The 20819-nt window shown below is 43.5% G+C and overlaps 2 protein-coding genes across 7 annotated transcripts; both read left to right on the top strand.

Annotated features, from left to right (window-relative positions):
• The first annotated feature begins 105 nt into the window (after positions 1-105).
• srsf7a (serine and arginine rich splicing factor 7a) lies at positions 106-8259 on the top strand. 5 transcript variants are annotated; one of them, XM_076112039.1, is made up of 11 exons: positions 106-180; positions 287-345; positions 1277-1415; positions 1778-2017; positions 2610-2786; positions 2918-3004; positions 3127-3168; positions 3465-3509; positions 4145-4243; positions 4502-6189; positions 7363-8259. In XM_076112039.1, the coding sequence occupies exons 3-10, from the start codon at positions 1381-1383 to the stop codon at positions 4683-4685; spliced, it is 909 nt and encodes a 302-aa protein (XP_075968154.1). In that variant the 5' UTR covers positions 106-180; positions 287-345; positions 1277-1380; the 3' UTR covers positions 4686-6189; positions 7363-8259. The 5 variants fall into 5 exon arrangements, with proteins under 5 accessions (XP_075968154.1, XP_075968153.1, XP_075968157.1 ...); XM_076112038.1 differs by having other exon boundaries at positions 118-345; XM_076112040.1 differs by having other exon boundaries at positions 121-345; positions 5637-6189.
• An 844-nt stretch (positions 8260-9103) lies between these two features.
• LOC142971485 (heterogeneous nuclear ribonucleoprotein L-like) lies at positions 9104-20284 on the top strand. Of its 2 annotated transcripts, none has more exons than XM_076112037.1 (14): positions 9104-9247; positions 10787-10902; positions 11121-11358; positions 12158-12243; positions 12599-12695; positions 13013-13085; positions 16221-16253; positions 16936-17007; positions 17277-17524; positions 17688-17809; positions 18113-18314; positions 18426-18483; positions 18740-18850; positions 19673-20284. In XM_076112037.1, exons 1-14 carry the CDS (start codon positions 9170-9172, stop codon positions 19729-19731), a joined length of 1593 nt encoding a protein of 530 aa, XP_075968152.1. In that variant the 5' UTR covers positions 9104-9169; the 3' UTR covers positions 19732-20284. The 2 variants fall into 2 exon arrangements, with proteins under 2 accessions (XP_075968152.1, XP_075968151.1); XM_076112036.1 differs by having other exon boundaries at positions 18740-18856.
• Positions 20285-20819: the final 535 nt, after the last annotated feature.

Below are 20819 nucleotides of genomic sequence, written 5' to 3'. Positions count from 1 at the left end.
TGTAACTAAGTAGGCCTACGTTTACTCAAGTGCTGTACCAAATCCGAGGTACTTTGATCTGAGCGAAAGTATATATGTTAAACTCACAGTGCGCAGATGCGGATGTGACGGAATTAGTTCGGGGGGCTGTGTTCGCTTGTGTTTCGTTTCTAGTGTTAACCCGGCCAACCTGTGGGATAGGCATGTGGAATAGCCGTTAATGTCCACGAAAGTGGCAATTTGGCAAGATAATTCTGGGAAATAATATTGGTAAATTGGTTTAATACCACCTCGGTTTCTGTTTCAGGCGGCTGAATTCCCCCCTGCGTGGAGCTGAGTCGGTAATCATCGGAGCAGCGGCAGAAGGTAACGTTAGCTAGCGCGTGCGGTCGCCATTGTTTTTGAGCAGGCGGAGAGCGAGGCCTTCGGCTAATTCTCCATGTTTAACCAATTAATTACATGTTAAGGTACATGCACACACCAAACAGATATATTGTGTATTTGAGTCGAATAGTTGTCTATTAAAAAGTACGTCTATATATTAAATTAATATTTAGTGGTGGTTTGGTGAGCTAGAAATGGCCCCTCTTGACTGTGGGTAGATCAAGCTAACGCGACACAGACTAATCCGCGCATATCATTTAGTTCAAAACAGTGCGTCCTCCGCTGGTGTCAGACACCGTGTAGCGTTAATCATCATAGTACGGTTTTATAGACTTGTTATTGGCCCCAATGAAAGGTGCCCGGTTAGAAAATAACTGCTCTGTATCTAGTTAACGGAGACTGTTAAATACAACGCGGTTATTGTTCCGCTATAACGGCAATACTATAACGCAAAATCCGTCCTCTGTGTAGATGAGGTTGACACCACTGAACAGGACGTGGTCGGTCATGTTTTAAAAGAGATTGCAGGAGGCCGGTGGTTGGCGCGCGAACAGGCGCTCGTGTGACCAGCGTGACGCTATTGTACCTGCTGAGCTCACGTGACCAACCGAGATGTTTTCTAGCCCCTCGTCCAAGAAGAAGTATTCAGATCCTTTACTTAAATAATGGTGCTAGTACCGCATTATGAAAAAACTCCACTACAAGTTAAAATAAATCCTGCATTCCAATCCTAACTAAAGTAAAAGTATTCTCAGCTAAATGTACTCAAAATATAAAAAATAACATTATTGATTGTGCTTTAAAATGTTCCATGTCAGCGTTTTACTGTTGTATACAAAGTTTCTGGATTAATATGACTGCTGCATGAATGTGTATGCTGCATTTTAACTCATTTATATTATGTAATCTGCAGCAGCGCATCATATTCTACACGATACTCCGATGTTTGTAGCATTGCTGTCCTGTGAGAGCATTGCTGTCCTGTGAGAGCCACTGATCTGTAGAAAGGCATCCATCATGAGCTCAGAAGATCTCTCTGAGAAAGTGAAAAGGTCTGAAACCAGCATTTGCAGTAGTAATGTGTAAGAAGGGTGTTTGTGCGGATTGTAAATGGCTTTGGACAAAAAGGATCTGTATTTAAACAGCACAAATGTAATGTTTATTAGGCTGAAGGTGGGCAGAGGGTCACAATTATCTCCTGTAATATTTAATGAATTAATCAGATTATTTTCTCCATCACTAAATTGACCATTAAAATGGTAAGTTTTCCTGAGATCAATGTCAGATTTTCCCAATGCTCGTTTTTTCTGTATTAGTACCAGGGGATTTCAATTTTGCTTGAAAAATTACTAGAGTACATTTTGTAAATTATCTTATTGATTAATGGACTGATTTATGCACATTTTCCCAACAGGCAACGAGACCGAGAAATGTCGCACCATTCATCCTCCCGTAGTTCGTCTCGGGCCACCGACTGTAAAGTGTACGTCGGAGACTTGGGCAACGGTGCCGCCAAAGGGGAGCTGGAGCGAGCGTTCAGTTATTATGGCCCACTGAGGACCGTCTGGGTGGCCAGGAACCCACCCGGGTTCGCCTTTGTGGAGTTTGAGGATCCCAGAGATGCAGAAGATGCAGTGAAAGGCATGGATGGAAAGTAAGTTGATATCCTGTAACATTGTCCGGGAATATTTCAGTAGTCCTCTGTTTTGTTCTTCCCATCTACAAAAGTGTGTAGCCCTTGAAGGGGCAGTTTGCATGTTTTTAAGTGGGGTTGTATGAAGTACTTATCCATAGGACTACCTACAGTAGCTATTTCAGACATTTAAAAAAAATCAACATCAGTTGGAACTCCCTCCCCAAACGCATCCGGCACTGACCTTTCCATATTCAAATCACAAATCAAAACCCACCTATTCAGAACTGCTTTTAGTGTGTGACCGATATATGTGTTTTACAATTTTAATGTACAGCTTTCTTTTATATGATGATTTTAATGTAAAGTGTCTTTGAGAATTATGAAAAGCGCTCAATAAATAAAATGTATTATTATTAAGTGTAATAGAATATTTTCACGGCTTTACCTGACGGGGAACTGAAGCCATTGTTTAAGCTCTCTTTAAAGCCACCATCCCTTTTGTAAAGGACAAAAGGAACACAAATATTATAGGACTCTAGAGGACAACAGTGTAATATTGTTCAGGGTTTCTGTCCCTGCAGCCTCCCCCACTGACCTTTCCTCTCCTCAGGCTCCTCTGTGGTTCACGTGTTCGAGTGGAGTTGTCAACCGGCCTCTCCAGGAAGGGCCGCGGGCGCCCCAGCCGACGCCAGTTCGACCCCAGCGATCGGTGTTACCAGTGCGGGGACCGGGGCCACTATGCCTACGACTGCTACCGCTTTAGCAAGCGAGGAGGCCGTCGCAGCAGGTGAGGGGATACAGTCCGTTTTGCATGTGGTTGTGGCTGAAGCGGTGCGTGTTGACACTAGTGCCACTCATCCCTCTTGTCCCATCAAAAGACAGCAGAGAATAAGAGATGTTTGTGTGTTTCCGTTCCAGGTCTCGCTCCCATTCCCGATCTCGCTCCAGGTCCCGCGGACGCCGTTATCACTCTCGTTCCCGCTCCCACAGCCGCAGCCGCAGCCGGTAAGTCAGCACCGAAACACAGACACTCGGTGGCTTTTTAGTTGACATTTGTGTCATGTTTATTCATGGGAGCCAGGTCAACAGATGAGCCTTTTGTGTATACTTTTTTGTTCTTTTCTCAGGAGCCGTCGTCGATCTCCATCCTATTCCAGACGCAGGAGCAGGTAAGAATATAATTAGTTGATCTATAAGTTACTGTTATGGTACTACAGTGCTTTTGGTATCGTTGGAGATGCACTGTATGTGACAGGTGTAGCCACTCTTCATCCGCGTTGTTAATCCGGTTCTGCGGCAGAAGGGCAGAACCGATGATCAGTACATTCCCTCTGGGATCAATTAACTACGAGCCCGGTGTGCTTGTGGTTTTTGTCACCCCCACTCTGGTCGTTAGATGGCTCAAGTGTTGCCATCGTTTCCACCAGAGCTGTAATTAAATCCGCTGTGCTTCCCATCATGATAGGTCCGGCTCCCCGGCCCGCTCCAAGTCCAGGACTCCAGTGAGAAGGTAGGTCGTGTGCGCAGCAGGATTTCACGCCGTAGCTGACAAGCAGCTTGTATCTGAAACGCATCATTGCTGTCATCGCAAAGCTTCTGCACCGGAGACGCGACTGCAGAGTGAGACGTAGAAAGTACAACAGTTCTGCTTTGGGATGTTCTCTGTTGAAAAATTACATTTTTTTAAGTCAGGACTTAGGCCTAAAATTACAATTCTCTGTGTTGATTGTTGAGTAAAACCACAATGTAAAGAAAATACAGAAGAACTCAGTCAAAATAAATCACACAAATCAAAAACACTGCATCTACAACGAACTACAAAGAATTTGGATTTATCGACCTGATTTGACAGGACAGTGACAACATGGGCAACCATATTAACAGCTGTGAAGAGGAATTTAGTTTCCAGAGCTCTAAAAGAAGGTCTCATTCTACTGCACAATGTTGGATCAACCGATCGAGGACTGCACGTTGAGATTTGGGAGTTGTGCACGTCCGCGAGCTCGTGCAATCTACCCATAACACCCTTCGCTGCTTCGGTTTGCAAAGATGTTCATATGTATCTCTGCAGAAGCATATTTCCAGCTTCCTCATCCAACAGCGGAGCACGTAAATGTTTCCCTCCCCTCCCCCTCTCTCCTCCAGTCGTTCCAGGTCTCGGTCTCGGTCCGCCTCTGCGCCCAGAAGGCGCTCTGCCTCCCGTTCCCGATCACGATCCCCGGTGGCCAATCACAAGAGGAGCAGGTAAACCCCCATTCTAGATGTCTCTCGTTCACTGAAACAGGCCTGTTTTAATATATTTCTAGTGCTTAGTCCTGCCAGCTGTCAGTGTTTTACCAAGACATTTTAGACTCCTGTAACACCTCAGCAGTAAGAAGCTCCAGTAAGGTCTAGATCCAACCACTCTAGATTTTGTAGATATCAAAGTTCAGACCACAACTATGTTCCCGTTCCAGGAGAGGGTCAGTTAAGTTCTTTACAGAAGTAGGTGCTCCATCCTAGACAGGGAGTGACTGTTTCAGTAGACCCTCCTTCCACCCGAGAGCGCCATGCTGCCACCAGACAACTGCCACTCGACGGCGAGACGGACGAGCGGCGAGACCACCTTCACCACCACCGAGAGATCTGCGTCTTCTGCCTCTGCTGCTGGACAGCAGTGGAGTGGGGGAGGGGTAGAGGACAGTGACCTCTGTCCGGTGTAGGGAAGTAATGAGTAGAAGAAAGATTAGACCCCTCTCTCTATCGTGTGCTCCCTTTTCCACCTCTTGACGGCTCTGCGCTGGTTAACGCGGTGCAGCTCTTTTCTCAGTCTGACTGGATCTTGAAAACGGAGCACGCGAGAGACACTCAGCTTATGAACTGTTGAGCCTGTTAGCAGCTAAAAACCAGTGAGATGCACCCATATCCTCTGTACCCTTTCCTTTAGATCTCACCCACCATAGGTGTAGCTTCAGTCTACAGGAAGTGAATTCAGGGCTGTCAGAGCAAGAGGGACAATTGTATTTATTGGTTTGACGAGTGTTAAATAAAGACTGTCTAAGTAGGGCTGGGCGATAATTCAATATGATCATTTATTTGTTACCGCTATGAAATTGAGATATCGCGATAATATCGTCTAAATTGATAATAATGAGCACATACTGACATCTGGTCAAACTATTTGCTTAATCTGAACAATCTGTATTTCTGCGAATGAGTTTAAACAGTCGGTGTATAGCTGCAAACTGTTTTCTTCTTCATATTTTCACCTGAAACTTTTAGTTCTTAATGAAATTACTTTTTAATTCACATAAGAGTATACAAAGAAGGATTTACCAAATGTTTATTTCATATAGTCTACTTATTTATTACCAGAAAACATGCTATTTTGTGATGTATATCTTTATTGAGACCTTTATCGCCATAGAATATTTTGGCCATATCGCCCAGCCCTAGGTCAGAGGTACTATTGTAAATGTTTTTACCTTTTTCTTAAATTTAAATGCCCTCTGCTGAATTTGGCTATTTCAAGTGAACTCTCCAGAGAGACATTAGCTGACAGACAAAAATAATAATAATACGACACCATTGGTGTGATCTTTTTAAGTTAAGCATCTTTGCAGCACAGTTTTGTTTATTTTTCATATTTTCTTTAAAGCGTGTGGTGGGAGCTGAGCACTGCACTGACACCACAGCTGACACCAGGCCCAGGGTCTGCCAGCTGGCGGTGTGTACGTCCTGCGGGAGGGTGACTAAGCGCTGACCTGAGATCAGCCTTCGCCTGCATCCGGTGTTAGACAGCGAGAAAGAGGTCGACCTACCGACCGAACCCTCCCACACAGTGAATGGGCGACCCCGTCTGTTCAACCGACGCACACGCTCAGACGAGATCCGTCCTCGCACACACACAGTAGATCTGCTAGAGTCACCCACCCAGCCAGCCTTCAGACGTACCAGAGGGCCGACCCACACAGATCAGAGCTCGACCACTACCGTTTAAAATCCATTACCTACCTACCAGAACCCCCTACCTACCAGAGTTCTTCGGCCTCTGTCTTAGCTTCTGAAAGTGAGAGAAAGAGAGCTGGCGAGAGAGATCAGTCTTCAAGAGCCTTCGCAGCGCAGTGTCTCTCCGAGTTGTAGTCATCCGTCCTACAGTCCTTTCATCCTTCGCTTCTCTGTACTTGTTGTTTCTGCCACTGTCTCCAAAGGTAACCAAAAATCAAACCCCCTGACAAGCTCATGTTCATAGTGAGAGAATGCACAGGGTTGATGTAGTTCTGGGATTATAACTGGTGATTACCGAGCTAAAGTTGAGCCTTTTTAACAAGCATGCTCAGAGTGTGTGTGTGTGTCTGCATGTGAGAGTGAATGAGTGAGTTATCTCTTTGTCAGATATGTTTTTATTCTTCTTGTGCCATACATGTTTGCAGCATCATTACTGTTTTAGGCTTCTCTACCAGTACAGTGGAAACCGCTTATGTTGGATCAGAAGGCTCGGGACCCAATCACTCCTGTGCAGTAGCTGCTTAGATCATTTACTTATAGTAACCAAGAAGTCCGCTGTCATTTGACATGCTGTGTATTGGGACGTACTAAATCTTTTTCTGGCATACTAAGTAGTATGTTAGTATGGCTATTGGAACGCACAGCTGGTGTTCCTCTGGCTACGTTGCGTAGTCTAAACGCACAAATGGAAACGGTCGTGGCTGCTAGCGATGGAGACGGAAAACGAATGTGCACGTTAAAGCCTCACCGAACACTGTATTGTGAAAGTCAGTCAAATGAATCTGTCCGTTTGTGTAATACATATTCAGATGTCAGTTAGATGGTATTCTGCAAGAGAAATGAAGAAAAATATATATAATAATAATAGTAATCACCCACTTGGTGATCCAAATTGACCCGGAGGGACCTGATCACTTTTAAGAGGTTTCCACTGTACTTATTTCAGTTCTCAAACTTGGTACAATAATAATGATGGCTTTCAAATATGCAGTTGGTATAGAACAGTTTCTATTCAACTTTTTCCTTTGTGTTTATAGACAGAAGGGTTAAGTTGTAAATCTCTCTCTTTAGAGCAGTAACTATGCTAACAGTCTGTTGTAGTTGTTAGTTATTGTAGTGTTTTGGGGTTTTTTTGTTCTAGGGGGTTCAACTATGTATTTAGCTTTCTCACCTTAGACATTTATTTCTTCTTTGAAATGCAAAGATTAGTTGCCTCTTTTAAGAGAGGCCAAAAGAGGTTTTCAGCACCCATCCAGTCAGGGACTCTTAGAAGGTGTACACTGTGTCAAGATGTTGAGTAATGTGGTGTTTGTGTGTGTGTGTTGATCTTCATTCCTCCCCTGCAGCGAGCTAACCTTGCTCCCTTTCTGTTTCAGTCGCTCCCGTTCAGCAAGTCAACACCGAAGCCCTGCGCCAGCAGACAACTGAATGAAGAAGACTAGTTAGTTTAACAGACAGACCCTCAACCCCCCCGCACCCTGTCTGCTTTTACAGCCCTACAGCAGCTTTTTTTTTTTTTGTACCTGTCCGTCTAGTCCCAGTCTTTTTTTAGTTTCCTTTCTTTCCCCAGGACTGTAGTCTTCGTGCAGCCTCAGATTGTTGAAGATTTAGTCAGTATAGCAGACAACAATCTGTTTCCATTTGATAGATTGTTTCCGGTGTTTCTGCTGCTGCATGTCTCATTTTTCTACTTTTGAAGTCGCGTAGCATGTGTAAGAAGAAACACCTGTGTTAGGGCAATGCCCAATGTTGCCATTGACTTTGAGCAGCGATTAGAGCGGCTTGTACAGCACATTTTCAGTGGCGGGTGGGGGCAGTCGATGCGCTTCTCGAGGGTGACGACGCTGCGTCGAAAAACTTTTTAATCCCTAAAATTTCTAAATCTCAAAATATTTTTTTCCCCCATTGAGAATCGACAATACGATTCCATTTTTTTTGTTTCGCGCTCCAATTTGATTGAGTTCAAATGCTGTTATAAGTCGCTACTCGGCATAAGGAGGTAGTTGCTGGCCCGCATGCCTTTAAATAAAATGTCACATTCCTACTGTTTCTTGTTTCTGTGCTGCACTGCCCCTTTTATGAGCCTGTTCACCGTGTGCTGAATAGATTTCCCCCATGTGTTGGTCTCCGATTTGTTCCAGTGTCTTTTTAATTTTAAGATATTATACAGTGCTGAAGTTTGATTTCTGTACGGGCTGCTTTAACAGTTGTGTTGGCTGGCTGATATGGTAAGGCAGTGGCAGTTTTATTTTAGAATAAACCTCTTCAACATACCTCAGTCGTCTTCATTTCTTTAACTCTACTAAGTTTATTTTGTGTAATTTAAAAAAAATAGTCTATTCTCATAATTTCTTTTGATGTGTTCTGTGAAAGATGTTACGGTACCAGCCGTTTTTCGTTAGATATTTTTACAGTGGTGTACTAGTTCATCTGCATTTCTAAAGAGTGCACATTTTGAAACTGCAGGCGTAAAAACGGCATCACAAACATAAAACACATGTCTTTGGTGACCGTTTACTGCAAAACAGCTCTGTAACTGACTTAAAAAAATTACTAACACTGAAAGTTTAAGAATCACTTTTTGGGATATGGTATGTTTTATTGTTCTCTGCACGGACACCGAAATAGACTTCCAGTAAAATGAGGAAAACAATTCTGGACAAAAGTAAAACATTGAACTATGTACAGACAGAAATAACATTTACATTTTAATTTGAAAAGAAATCTGTCAATATTCAATCAATTTCAAGTCTAACACACATAACTCATCACAATACAATGTGGGATAACATTGTAAACATAAATCCTACACACTATGTACATAATCATCCATTCATGTCTATTTCTTTGCACTATTTGTATTGTTTAAAACCTACATAATTGCTTTTTTTTCTTATTTTATAGTTGGTCATTGGTGCTCTATCAATAGATTTTATATTTATTTATAATAAATCAGATTCTGAACGTTTCTATCTTCTATGGTTCTAAATTTAAAGCTCGTGAACGCGTACCGCGCCCTTATTGGCTGGTACTCAAGTCAATAGAGAGATCGACGGCTGCCTGAGCCAATCACAGACCGCGTTGCCGCTGTACTGGGCGTGGATACAAGAGCCTCGTTTTTCTTGACTTTTCCGTCCATTTCAGTTTAGCGTCACTACCACCATCCTTTTTAACCGGGACAACATGGCTACTGCAGCGAGCCGTTACTACAGCGAGGACGGCAGGGCAACGAAACGACAGAAAACCGACGGGATGGCCACGGTGAGTCGTGTGCGCGCGAGCCGCAGTGGAATATTAGTATAAGTTACCGAATGAACACGCTCGTTCGTGGTTCAATTCAGTCAAATGTGCGTTTGGTAAAGAAAAGTGTCACGGCGCGTCACAGGTCATTTTTGAAGGTTTGTCGTGTTTTAGCAGCTTTATCACGTAGTTACTCAGCCGGGCCTCTCAAATATGCATCCAGAAACACTCTCCGCACATGTACCCGTGCTGGGCTGTCCTGAGAGGGATCGTTTGATCGGTTGCTCCGACCGGGCCTCGCCTGAGCTCGGCTTTGTTCTAGTACACGGTATTGGTTAGCAACATGCTAGCTGTGAGCTAACCGTGTGATAATGAGACTGGCTAGCGGCTGCTCGGACGCTAGCCAAACATTTTAGTGTTACCGTAACGTCACGTGTAGGTTTAATAAAAACTAATATCCATTTTCAGTGGGAGAAAAGTGTATTAAATTAAACATTTAAATAATGCACGGCGATTAGCTGCCCCTTCCCCCAGCTGCAACCCGAGGTCAATTAGCATGCTTTGAGGTAAATTCAGGACAAACGATAAGCAACAGCATCTATTTGCCCTGTAGTCTCTCTGAATTGTTTCGGGCAACTGTTACTCGTGCAAATGATGCGTTACACACCTATCCAGAGGTGGAAAAAGTATTCCGATTCTCTACTTGAGTAAAAGTAACGTTGCTAATACCACACTGCGAAAATACAAATACAAACAAGCAAAAGTCCTGCATTAAGTATACTCGGCACATTGTGCTTTAAGTGTTAAAAGTAGAACTCATAATGTAGTCAAATAGTGCCATTGTTTTACTACTATGGTGTCTTTAGGATTAGTGTTACTGCTGCATTGTTGTGTATGTAGCATTGTGCTGCTATGGATGTTTATTGTTGTGCTAAATTGAACTACTACTGCTCAGAAAACACGTAGTCCTTCAGTTTACGGTTCACAGATACATAGTAAAGAGAAGTGTCGTGAATTAAAACATTTACCGCCTGACGCAGTAGAGTTAGTTTAATAAAATGGTAATATGCAACAACAAATTCAAAGTGCTTGCACTTAAGTAAATTTACTCGTATACACATAAACACCCCATAATAAATATGCACAGAATGGTACAGCAACATGGTAGTTTGCTACAAAATACTAGTACGGTATGGTTTATTCTCTATATCACTAGGGCTGCAGCTAACTATTATTTTCATTATCAATTAATCTGCCCAGTATTTCTAGATTAGTAATTAGGTCTATTTTAACTAATCGTCTACAAAAGCATTATATTTTCTATCTATTTTCTTCTGTTTTCTATAGTTCTTTTATACCTGTATTTTTCCACTATTATGTCTAGTATTGATTCACATTTTTCTGCTTGCATGTTTTTCTTTTCATACATTTTGTGGTAGCATGTTGGAGGCAGCAGACCACATGATTGTATCAGAGAAGGCTCGGACACATGTGTCTGCTTCAGATAAGTAAATATTCACACTGAACAAGTCGGCTAATTCTCTGTTTTCTTCAACACAGGGATACGAAGACCCACACAAGACCCTTCCATCTGTTGTGGTGCACGTCCGGGGGCTGGTGGATGGCGTTACTGAGGCTGACCTGGTGGAGGCCTTGCAAGAATTTGGAGCAATCAGGTAGAGGAAGAGAGCAGCGCCACTTGTGTGGAAAATGTGTTAGAAAGAACCTGGATTTTAGCACAGCACAAATCATGTTGGGTTTGGCAACTTTTAACCTTTTTAACTGCAAGGTATGAAGTTACAGGTCAAATTGTGACCAGCAGCAAAGCCTCAATGTTGACCCAGTTGAGTTCACAGCATCAGTCTCTTCATTTAACCGCTTTTGTTTTTTTAAGCTATGTGGTGGTGATGCCCAAGAAGCGCCAGGCACTGGTGGAGTACGAAGACATGAACGGAGCGTCCACAGCCGTGACCTATGCGGCAGACAACCAAGTATACATCGCCGGCCACCCGGCCTTCATCAACTACTCCACGAGCCAGAAGATCTCCAGGCCGGGAGACTCCGATGACTCCAGAAGTGTCAACAATGTTCTTCTGCTCACCATCATGAACCCCATCTACCCCATCACCTCGGTAAATGCACACATTTCAACTAGATTTGTGGAGCTTCATCGCATTTTGTGACTCTACGTTTTTAAGTCCCACAGAATAGTGGCACCAGTGTGAGGGCTGCTTCTTGTGACCTGGGTGTTGAAGTGTCAGCGCTGCTGGCATTAAACAGAAGCCTGTGTACAAAAGTTAGCTGGCTAATGGTTTAGTTATGGCTTCTAATGTCTTATCCTACTCCTCTGCCGCTCCCCTGCAGACTGCTAGCAGAATGTGAGGTGCTGTAATATAATTAATAACATGACTACACTTGTGTCTGTCAACTGCTTGGTATGAGCAGCACGCACACACACACACAGGGCTGCCAACATGAAGCAAACACCTGCTTTTCTCTGGCTGATATTGTGGTCTATCATGGGGCTGCAGTGATTTTCATTGTTGCTGAATCAGCTGATTATATCAGCAAATTGTTTGTTTTGTTAGATGCGTGCGTCCATAATTCTTATTATCAGCTTTGATATAAATTAGGATTCTGAATTCTTGCTAGTGAAAACCAGGCTTGTTTGTAATGTACTTACCGGAAAAATAAACGGTTGAACTTAGTCTCTTGCTACAATGAGCCTTTATCTCTCCTCAGAGGTTGTTGCTCCATATATATTTCTGACTGTACTAGCGACCTAAACCTTTTGTTACAGTTTGCATGTTAAACCAAGATCAGATTTACACATGCTACAGTGTTATGTTCACGTTTTGATTTTAACATTCACCACTGTGTTGTATGTATATTGATTGTTTTTTTTTTTTTAAACCTGGTATATTTTCACAGGACGTCCTGTACACCATCTGCAACAACTGTGGGCCTGTCCAGAGAATCGTCATCTTCAGGAAGAACGGCGTCCAGGCGATGGTTGAATATCCTTTTTCGCTGGTGCTATCTGACAGGCGGCAGAATCTGATTGTTGACTCCCAGTATTTTGAACAAACGGTTGTCGCTGTAGTTTTATTAACTTGTCTGGTGTGTTGGTTCAGTTTGAAACACCTGTTTTCTGGTACAAACCTGGCCTAAAACATGTCGTAATGAACTGGTGATTGGCTGGCAGTGTCTGTCACTCATCAGGAAGCATAGGCACATGCATACTAAAAAAACCTGCACACTGCTCCTCAGTTGAAAAAGTACCCTTTTGTGTTTTTTGGTATTCTAATCCATCATTCCTGTCATGAAGATATGCTGCTACTTCCACATCTTGTCCTTAACTCCTGTCATTACGTTCGACTCCGTGCAAAGCGCCCAGCGGGCCAAGGCGTCCCTTAATGGAGCAGACATCTACTCTGGCTGCTGCACGCTGAAGATCGAGTACGCCAAGGTACCGCTGCAAAGCCCGGCCCGTGTTCATCAACGAGATGGGCCTGGTGGACACAGAACAACACACACACCTGCACCATAACATGCCAAAGCCCTGCTGGGAATGTTACCTTTCTGGGTTGACATAATGCCTCACAACTAGATTAACACATGGTTTACAAAGGTGTAATAAGTGCAGCGTATTGCTTCCAAACACTTAATTTTCATATCCAATCCTTGTGTTGCTGTCTAAATGTGTGTATAAATAACCATACATATTTTGTTGAACTTTTAGTTTGTATCTTCATCCTTGTATTCATATCAATGATGTCTCCTCAGCCCACTCGTCTGAATGTGTTCAAGAATGACCAGGACACCTGGGACTACACAAACCCCAACCTCGGAGGCCCAGGTAAAACATCCACACACTCCCAAATGACGAGCCTGACGTTGAACATCCTTGCTGCTACTGTGGGGAGTTTCAGCAACACTCTTCATTGATAATGCTACTAAATAGATTTAAATTGTGTCCAATATGCTGACATGTAGTGCTTTTTGGGAAGAACTTGCGTGGCATTATGACTGAAGTGTTGCTCTTGGTCTCACTTTAACACTGCGGTCAAGGTTTGGGGAAGGCAGGGGCGCCATGACTATAATATTCAGGTTAGATTGCTGTGGAAATTAGTGGTTATTTATCATTTTGCCACGAGATGTTAAATGAATACCCACAATTCCAGCGACATATTTTATTTTAAAGCTACAGTGTTTAAGAGCTTTGCAGTGTGGCAGGAATGGCAGGAACACATTTGCAGACACAAAGGTGACATTAAACCAACGTAAACTGTGTTACTCACGGTGTAACTCCTGTCTTCATAGCTTCAGGCTAGCGTTCTTTTTTTGTTTTGTTCTAAACACAAAAAACAATGTAGCGACGGATGCTATGTCAGTTTCAGCACCTGAGCTGTAATTCCTGCAGAATGGCATCTCCTCCTGTAAACCTGTGTTTCAGCTCCTTCATATCTCTCGACATTGTCTTAGCTGCAAGTCACTGCCAGTAAGTTAAGCCCTGAAATCAAAATATATTCTCTCTTACTTTTGTATTTATTTCATTTGTGGGAGAGTGTCAAATATTCATTCTCTGCAAAGGATTAAAGGTTTTGCGACACTTGATGACACGGGGCTCCAGGGCAGCAGAGCTTGCTGTCGTTGTCTGTTGAGCATCCTGTCTGCATATTTCAGTCTGTGTTCTCTTTACCTGCATTTGCTCTTCCTGCCTTCCTGACCACACCTCTAAACGTTGCATTAAGTTCAAAATGTTAGCAATGTTACTATTTTTTTTACGACAACATGTATTTTAAGTCAGTCACTGGAGACACATTTCTTTGCCACCCAGACTGATCCTGGTCTTTTCCACTGTCCTCTAACTTCTGCCTTAAATTCTCCCATTTTAGCTGTTTTTAAACTTGACCAACATCATACTAAAGTCTAGCATGAGTTTGAGATAAATCAAAGCGGCTCTGACAAAAGAGCAGTTGGCCAAACTCGAGCCTTATTTTGAAGTGTGATTTGTCTGAGAAGTGAGAACAGAGGCAAGGACCAGCGTCGGTAAACAGAACATCTGCAACGTCATGTAACTCTTATCTCCTCCTGATAAATCGGTGCTATCAGCAAGTCCAACAACAACAAAAAACACGCACAGGAGGGAGAGGCTGATACATGCTGACAACATCACCATCTCAAGTATCCACTTCTTCAGTGAGGACACAGCCACTATCATACAGAGGGCCAAATGTCCCCCGAGACATGAGGGGACAAACTACAAGACACCACCCATTCAACATGCCGATGTAGGACTGATATACCACTCATTCCTCGTCTCCGCATTCCAGCACAAGAGCCACGAAGAGCCACTTCTAGAGGGTGGTGGTGGTGGTGGGGGGGGTTTGGGCACTGAGCTACACTTGGGCCCTTCCCCCTGTTTTTTTTCTCGTACCCATTTCGAGACACAAGCGAATGACACATTGAAAGCAGGCCAAAGCTTGCATCTACAACCCCCTCCCCCCCACTGTCTACACCCAACGGGGACTGATACCAGAGAAGACACAGCATCCACCCAAACAGAAGGTAGAGACTGACATCTCGGTACAACCAACTGACTGCATACTGATACTAACCTGTCGACATTTGCAAAAGCCTCGGCCCTTCCTGTACTGTTTTGGGCGGCGTTGTTCACACGAAAAATGAAACAAAAACCCGTTCAAGCAGCACACTCTCTCCGACACTCGCTGGCGCCCGCACCAACTGATCCAATAGATGACTCACACGCCCGAATCAAGCTGTAGCCAGCCACACTGGAGTCAACACAAGACAACTGATGAAGACGAGACACTGCTGACAACACCATCAAGCACACTCAGGCCCATCTTTTGGTTTTATGTGTTTCTTCCCGAGTGAAATTCAGCTTTTCTCTCTTGCTCTTTCTCCTCATCCCTTCATCTTTTTCTCCCTCTGATCTTCTTCCTCCATGCATCCCTGTTTAGCTATCCCTTCTCTTCTTTTTGGAGTTTTTTTTTTATTCTTTATTCTAAAGTCTAGAACCTGTGTAACGCCTTCCATGTGATGCAGGTTTGGCTATGTGCGGCTAAGAGGAGCCAGCTTCCCAACTGAACTGTGCTCTATGGCAGCCTCAAGGCCTACCAGTGGGCGCTAAGCGGACTATTCCAAAAAAAGGGACAAAAAGGAAGAAAGGCCAGCCAAACGGCCGACCAACCAACCCACCAATGGGGCGTTTCAGCTTGATAAAACCAGGGAGTCGATCCTGAGGTGGAGAGTTGTTTCCCCCAAAAGAGGAAACGGATAAAGAGTGTGGGATGGATGGAATGAAATGAGTGGTGGAACTGCTGCAGCAAATATCTTCCTCCCCACTGTTTGTAAGCATGCAGTAAGTAAATCGAGCCCCTCCCCGGGGAACATACCTGCACAGCACCACATGACCCCAAAGCCCCAGCACCCAACATCGCCACACAGGGCTGACATGACTCCATTCCTCCCCCCCTCTCTCATACAGGCTTAATCTTTCTCTTTCTGGAAGAGGGTGTTGGTTGGGGTTCGGTCGGATCCTGCGTTTTCTAATGTCACTCAAACCTGCTGTTTGTCTGTTCACTATGTCATGTCTCATGAATATCATCTCTACATGGTTCCCCGAACTATTCTTTGGGAATGAAATCATGCTTTTAATCCGGGGGAATGGGTGTGAACTTGATATGCTGTAGGATGTGCTTGGGACATGACCAGTTCATCCACCAAAGCTTACAAAAGAAGCTGGTTGCCAAATCACTTTTAGATTGTGGTTGGTCGCCCGCTGAGGTACCAAGCCATCCACATATTAAATATTTTTTATTTTATTTAAATCCTGAAATGCTTCCCAAGTGAGCACACAGACTGTACTCTCCTGACATTCTAACTGGGGTGATTTTACATTTGCCCGGGGGTAAAAACAAGTACTTTATTGATTGTGATTGTGTATGACTATTGTGTACCTGTACAGATGGTGATGGAGATGGCAATGGGAGCAATCCAGGTGTGTGTGAGCGTACAACCTTTTACACTCTATTGAGCCATTTGTGATGTTTATCCAATGTGACTTCAAACCTCCTAGATCAGCGTCCACATCCCCCTGTTCCACTTTATATTCTAAAAGTTTACTGTTATTGATTATGGTGTGTTTAAGGGACCGTAAAACTAGTTTAGTTTGTACAAAGCAGAAATAGTGGTCATTTCTTCCATGGTTGATGGTGAAATAAATGGCTAGTTGATAACTGTTTCCGTCTGGTACGGCTCTATACATCCAAGATGAATCGATCTTGAAATGCTTGCTTTTGTCTCAAATACGAAGTCCTTTTAAGGCACGCATGCATATATAAACAAAGCACAGAATTACTCGACTGTATCTTTACACAGAATATAGTTGTTTACTGCTATATTACTGATTATAGTAATATAGCATATTACTGTAGTGTATATAGCTATATTATTAAGCACCTTTTTTAGTAAAGTTGCCCATGACAAATAATGTATCTACTTCCTGGTGTGCAGTCTGACAGATCGTTGGTGTCTAAATGTTGTCTTGATACGTAGATGCTCAGGCGTCCCGATCTCATGTAGAGATTTACAGCCAGGGTTTTTTCTCTTATCACATCTGTCACTTTCTTTCTGTCTCTACCCTTTTCCTTTCCTCTTATTTTGTCTTCCTGATCTCACAGAGGATGTCAATGCCAACCCCAACAAGCGCCAGAGACAGCCTGCTCTGCTGGGCGACCACCCTCCAGAGTACGGTAAGAACAGGCTCTGAAGCAAACATCTGTATAAACATCTGTGCCTTTGTCTGCTATACTCGGACTGATTAAAAAGGTAAAAAAACAAGTAGTCCTTTTAAACTTTCAGTGTGGATTATTAAACTTTATGTATTTTGCTGTATAAATTGGTCCTCCACACATTTTTAGCTGTGACTAAACATATTGGGAGCAAATCTTTTCCTCCAAGTAGTGACACTTTTCTCATAAAATAGAGTTGACCTTGTTTTATCTGTGCCCTCATTCGTCAGGGGGCGGCTACCATGGCTACGACGAGAGCTACGGTTCCCCGCCCTACGAGGGTCGCCGCATGGGTCCACCAATGAGAGGGCGCGGAGGCAGAAGCTACGGGCCGAGCTACGGGCCCCCTCCCCCTCCCCCCGGCGAGTACGGCGGCCACGCCGAGTCGCCAGTTGTCATGTTGTACGGCTTGGAGCCTGTCAAGATGAACGCCGACCGCGTCTTCAACATCTTTTGCCTTTACGGCAACGTAGAGCGGGTCAGTATCTCGACAGTAGACGTGTCTGTTACTGTTTCAATCATAACCACACACACACCTTTGCCCCAAGCCATGATCTCAAACCCAACCGTTCTGTCTCCAAATGAATGTTTAATGTCTCTTAAGGGCACCGGTCAACCCTGTGTTCTGTCGCTCTCCACAGGTGAAGTTCATGAAGAGTAAGCCCGGGGCGGCCATGGTGGAAATGGGAGACTGCTATGCAGTGGACCGCGCCATCACTCACCTCAACAACAACTTTCTCTTCGGACAGAGACTGAATGTGTGGTGAGTTCCTCTCGTCCGGTCCCAAGAACATTTCTGTTGTCCAGAAGGTGTAAGCCATGCTGAATATAATACGATACCTCGAGCAAACCGGACAAATTGGTCCTTTTCCAGAAATGTAGGTGTCGGGTCAAACAAACTGCTAAAGAAGGAAGAAATAATTTGTGTTCTGGGAAAAGTCTGCTCAACAACCCCTACACAACTCTTGTGATCTTATACAACCCCTTTGTTAGGGCATGAGAAATGTCAATGCTCCAGCCTCTACCGGTGTCTATCCTTAGACTGTCTGATCCTCCTTCCCTGCAGCGTGTCCAAGCAGCAAGCCATCGTCCCCGGTCAGTGCTATGAGCTGGACGACGGCTCGAGCAGTTTCAAAGACTTCCACGGCTCCAGGAACAACCGGTTCACCTCGCCGGAGCAGGCGGCCAAAAACCGCATCCAGCACCCGAGCAACGTGTTGCACTTCTTCAACGCCCAGCCAGACGTCACGCCAGAGATTTTCAATCAGGTCTGTAGAAAGAGCAAATATGCATGTGTTAGCTAATGAAAGTATCTTTAGAGAAATGTACACCGCTGTGGTGCACGCTGTCCCTAATAATAAATGTTGTGTTCTTTGCAGATTTGTGATGAGCTCGGTGTCAAGAGCCCCGTCAACGTCAAAATGTTCACAGGAAAGAGTAAGCTGCTTTGATTCTGCTTATTGGGAGATGTATAAGTTTATAACTCTGAACATGTTAAAGATGATCAGCTCATATCAAATGTGGCCGCTGTTACATCTGGAATCCGCCAAAAAAACGATTTAGTAGCTGAGCTCGGCGTAGACAAACATTTAAAACGGGGCAACAATGTATCTCGTTGAGTCCACTTAACACTGCACATCGATACCTTTCTGTATCTGGAATGTGTGGTGTAATTGTGACTCCTAACCACCAGGTGGCGCAGCCCCCAGCGACCGCAGTGCCTCAGGTCTGCTAGAGTGGGAGTCGATCAACGATGCCATGGAGGCGCTGGCCCTGATGAACCACTTCCAGATGAAAAATGCAGGTACGGGTAAGACACCAAAACTGTTCCCATGATCCTGATTCAACTCTTAACTGAGCAGAAATTCAGACTGAAAATGCTGCTTCAAAAGAAAGCAAGTTGTTTCAGGTCCATTAAGTGTCCAGTCTGAGTAACAGACTGGTGAATGTGAAGGCCTATCACTGCACACAGAGATCAGATAAGACGAGGTCCAACATCAGCACCTCCTCTGTGACGGTGGTGGAAGAAGCACTCAGACTTAGTATGAGGGTAGAAGGAGCAATGCCACCTCAGTGTACCACAGGATTTAGTATGACTATGGTCTGTACTATTTGTACGTTTTTAAAGTTAAATGCATCAATGTTTCCTTTGGAGAGTGAAATACAGGTTGATCTCTGTAGAACATTGAGCTCTTTGAAACAATGTTCTAGTGGTGGTGCAATGCAACGAAGTACATTTAGGCTCCTCAAGTACTGCACTTGGGTACAATTTTGAGGTACTTGAGTATTTCTATTTTTTGTAACCTTATGCTTCTTATTCTTGAGTAACAGTGACAATATTTCCCTCTGAATTGTAGCGGAGAAGAAGTATATAGTAGCAAGAAATGGAAATACTTGAGTAAAGTACAAGTAGCTCAAAATTCTACTTAAGTAAAAGTTACTTTTAGTTGGGAGTCAATCTCGTAGTAATTATACTTGTTTACTTACTGACCCAGACACGGGTTACTGGAGTACCTTTGGCAGTAGCAGATTTATACTGAGCTGTAAACGCGTGTTATATGAATAATTCATCTGACGGGTGATGTTTCTTGTAGCCTAATCTTTTTTGTCTCTCCTCTCTCTCCAGCCGGTCCTTACCCGTACACCCTCAAACTGTGCTTCTCCACCGTTCAGCACGCTAACTGAGCGCCCCGTAGTAGCCCGTGAGAGACGATTGGCCCACCATTCCCATGTCCACATGTACTTAGACCATGACTGCTTGTAACACGCCCAGAGAAATCCCATTTTCAAAAACGCCTCAAAATACTGTGAAACAAAAGGTTTTCACAATGCAATTGATCCCTAAGGTGTAAGCTCCTCATATTTGGTACAGTAAGCAGATCTATCGAATGCTTACAGGCGTCACAAAGTATTGATATTTATGCCCCAGATGTGGTTTCTAGAGTATCAGTACCTGTCTTCAATATTAAGTTGTCCTTTTTACTTTTTGTATTATGCTTCTACAGTAACCTGAGATGTGAGAAAGCGTATTTGAGGGATTTGGTTTTATGCTCGGGTGGTTCAGTGGCAGTGGACAACATGGTTTTGTAAAAGAGTTGTCTTTTGGAACTTTTATTATTATAGCTCACTTTTTTCTTTGTGTTATTTTAATTGATGCCTATTCAGTTCTGCGTTTCCGTGTCAGATATTCAGATGGAGAATTGTTTTGTTCTAAGAAAATAAAAGTAAAAAAAATCAACTTAATATTGTGTTTATTCTGCCGTCCTCCTGAAAGTCGATGTTTCTGGTATATTTTGAGTTTTCAGACGGCTTCCCAGCACCGACTGTAAAACAAGCTGTTTAGTTCATCAGGAGAAGAAAGTGGTATTAATCACACCTGAAAGTAAGTCTCAGAATATATATATGTATGTATGTGTATATACACACACATACAGTGGGTACGGAAAGTATTCAGACCCCTTTAAATATTTCACTCTTTGTTTCATTGCAGCCATTTGCTAAAATCAAAAAAGTTCATTTTATTTCTCATTAATGTACACTCAGCACCCCATCTTGACAGAAAAAAACAAATGTAGAAATCTTTGCAAATTTATTAAAAAAGAAAAACTGAAATATCACATGGTCATAAGTATTCAGAGCCTTTGCTGTGACACTCATATTTAACTCACATGCTGTCCATTTCTTCTGATCCTCCTTGAGATGGTTCTACTCCTTCATTGGAGTCCAGCTGTGTTTAATTAAACTGATTGGACTTGATTAGGAAAGGCACACAC

Source organism: Anarhichas minor, unplaced genomic scaffold (assembly GCF_050575085.1).
Source record: "Anarhichas minor isolate MPS153535 unplaced genomic scaffold, ASM5057508v1 ptg000046l, whole genome shotgun sequence".
NCBI lineage: Eukaryota > Metazoa > Chordata > Actinopteri > Perciformes > Anarhichadidae > Anarhichas > Anarhichas minor.
Note: the sequence above shows the minus strand (reverse complement) of the source record. Positions and strands in the feature narration are given on the sequence as shown.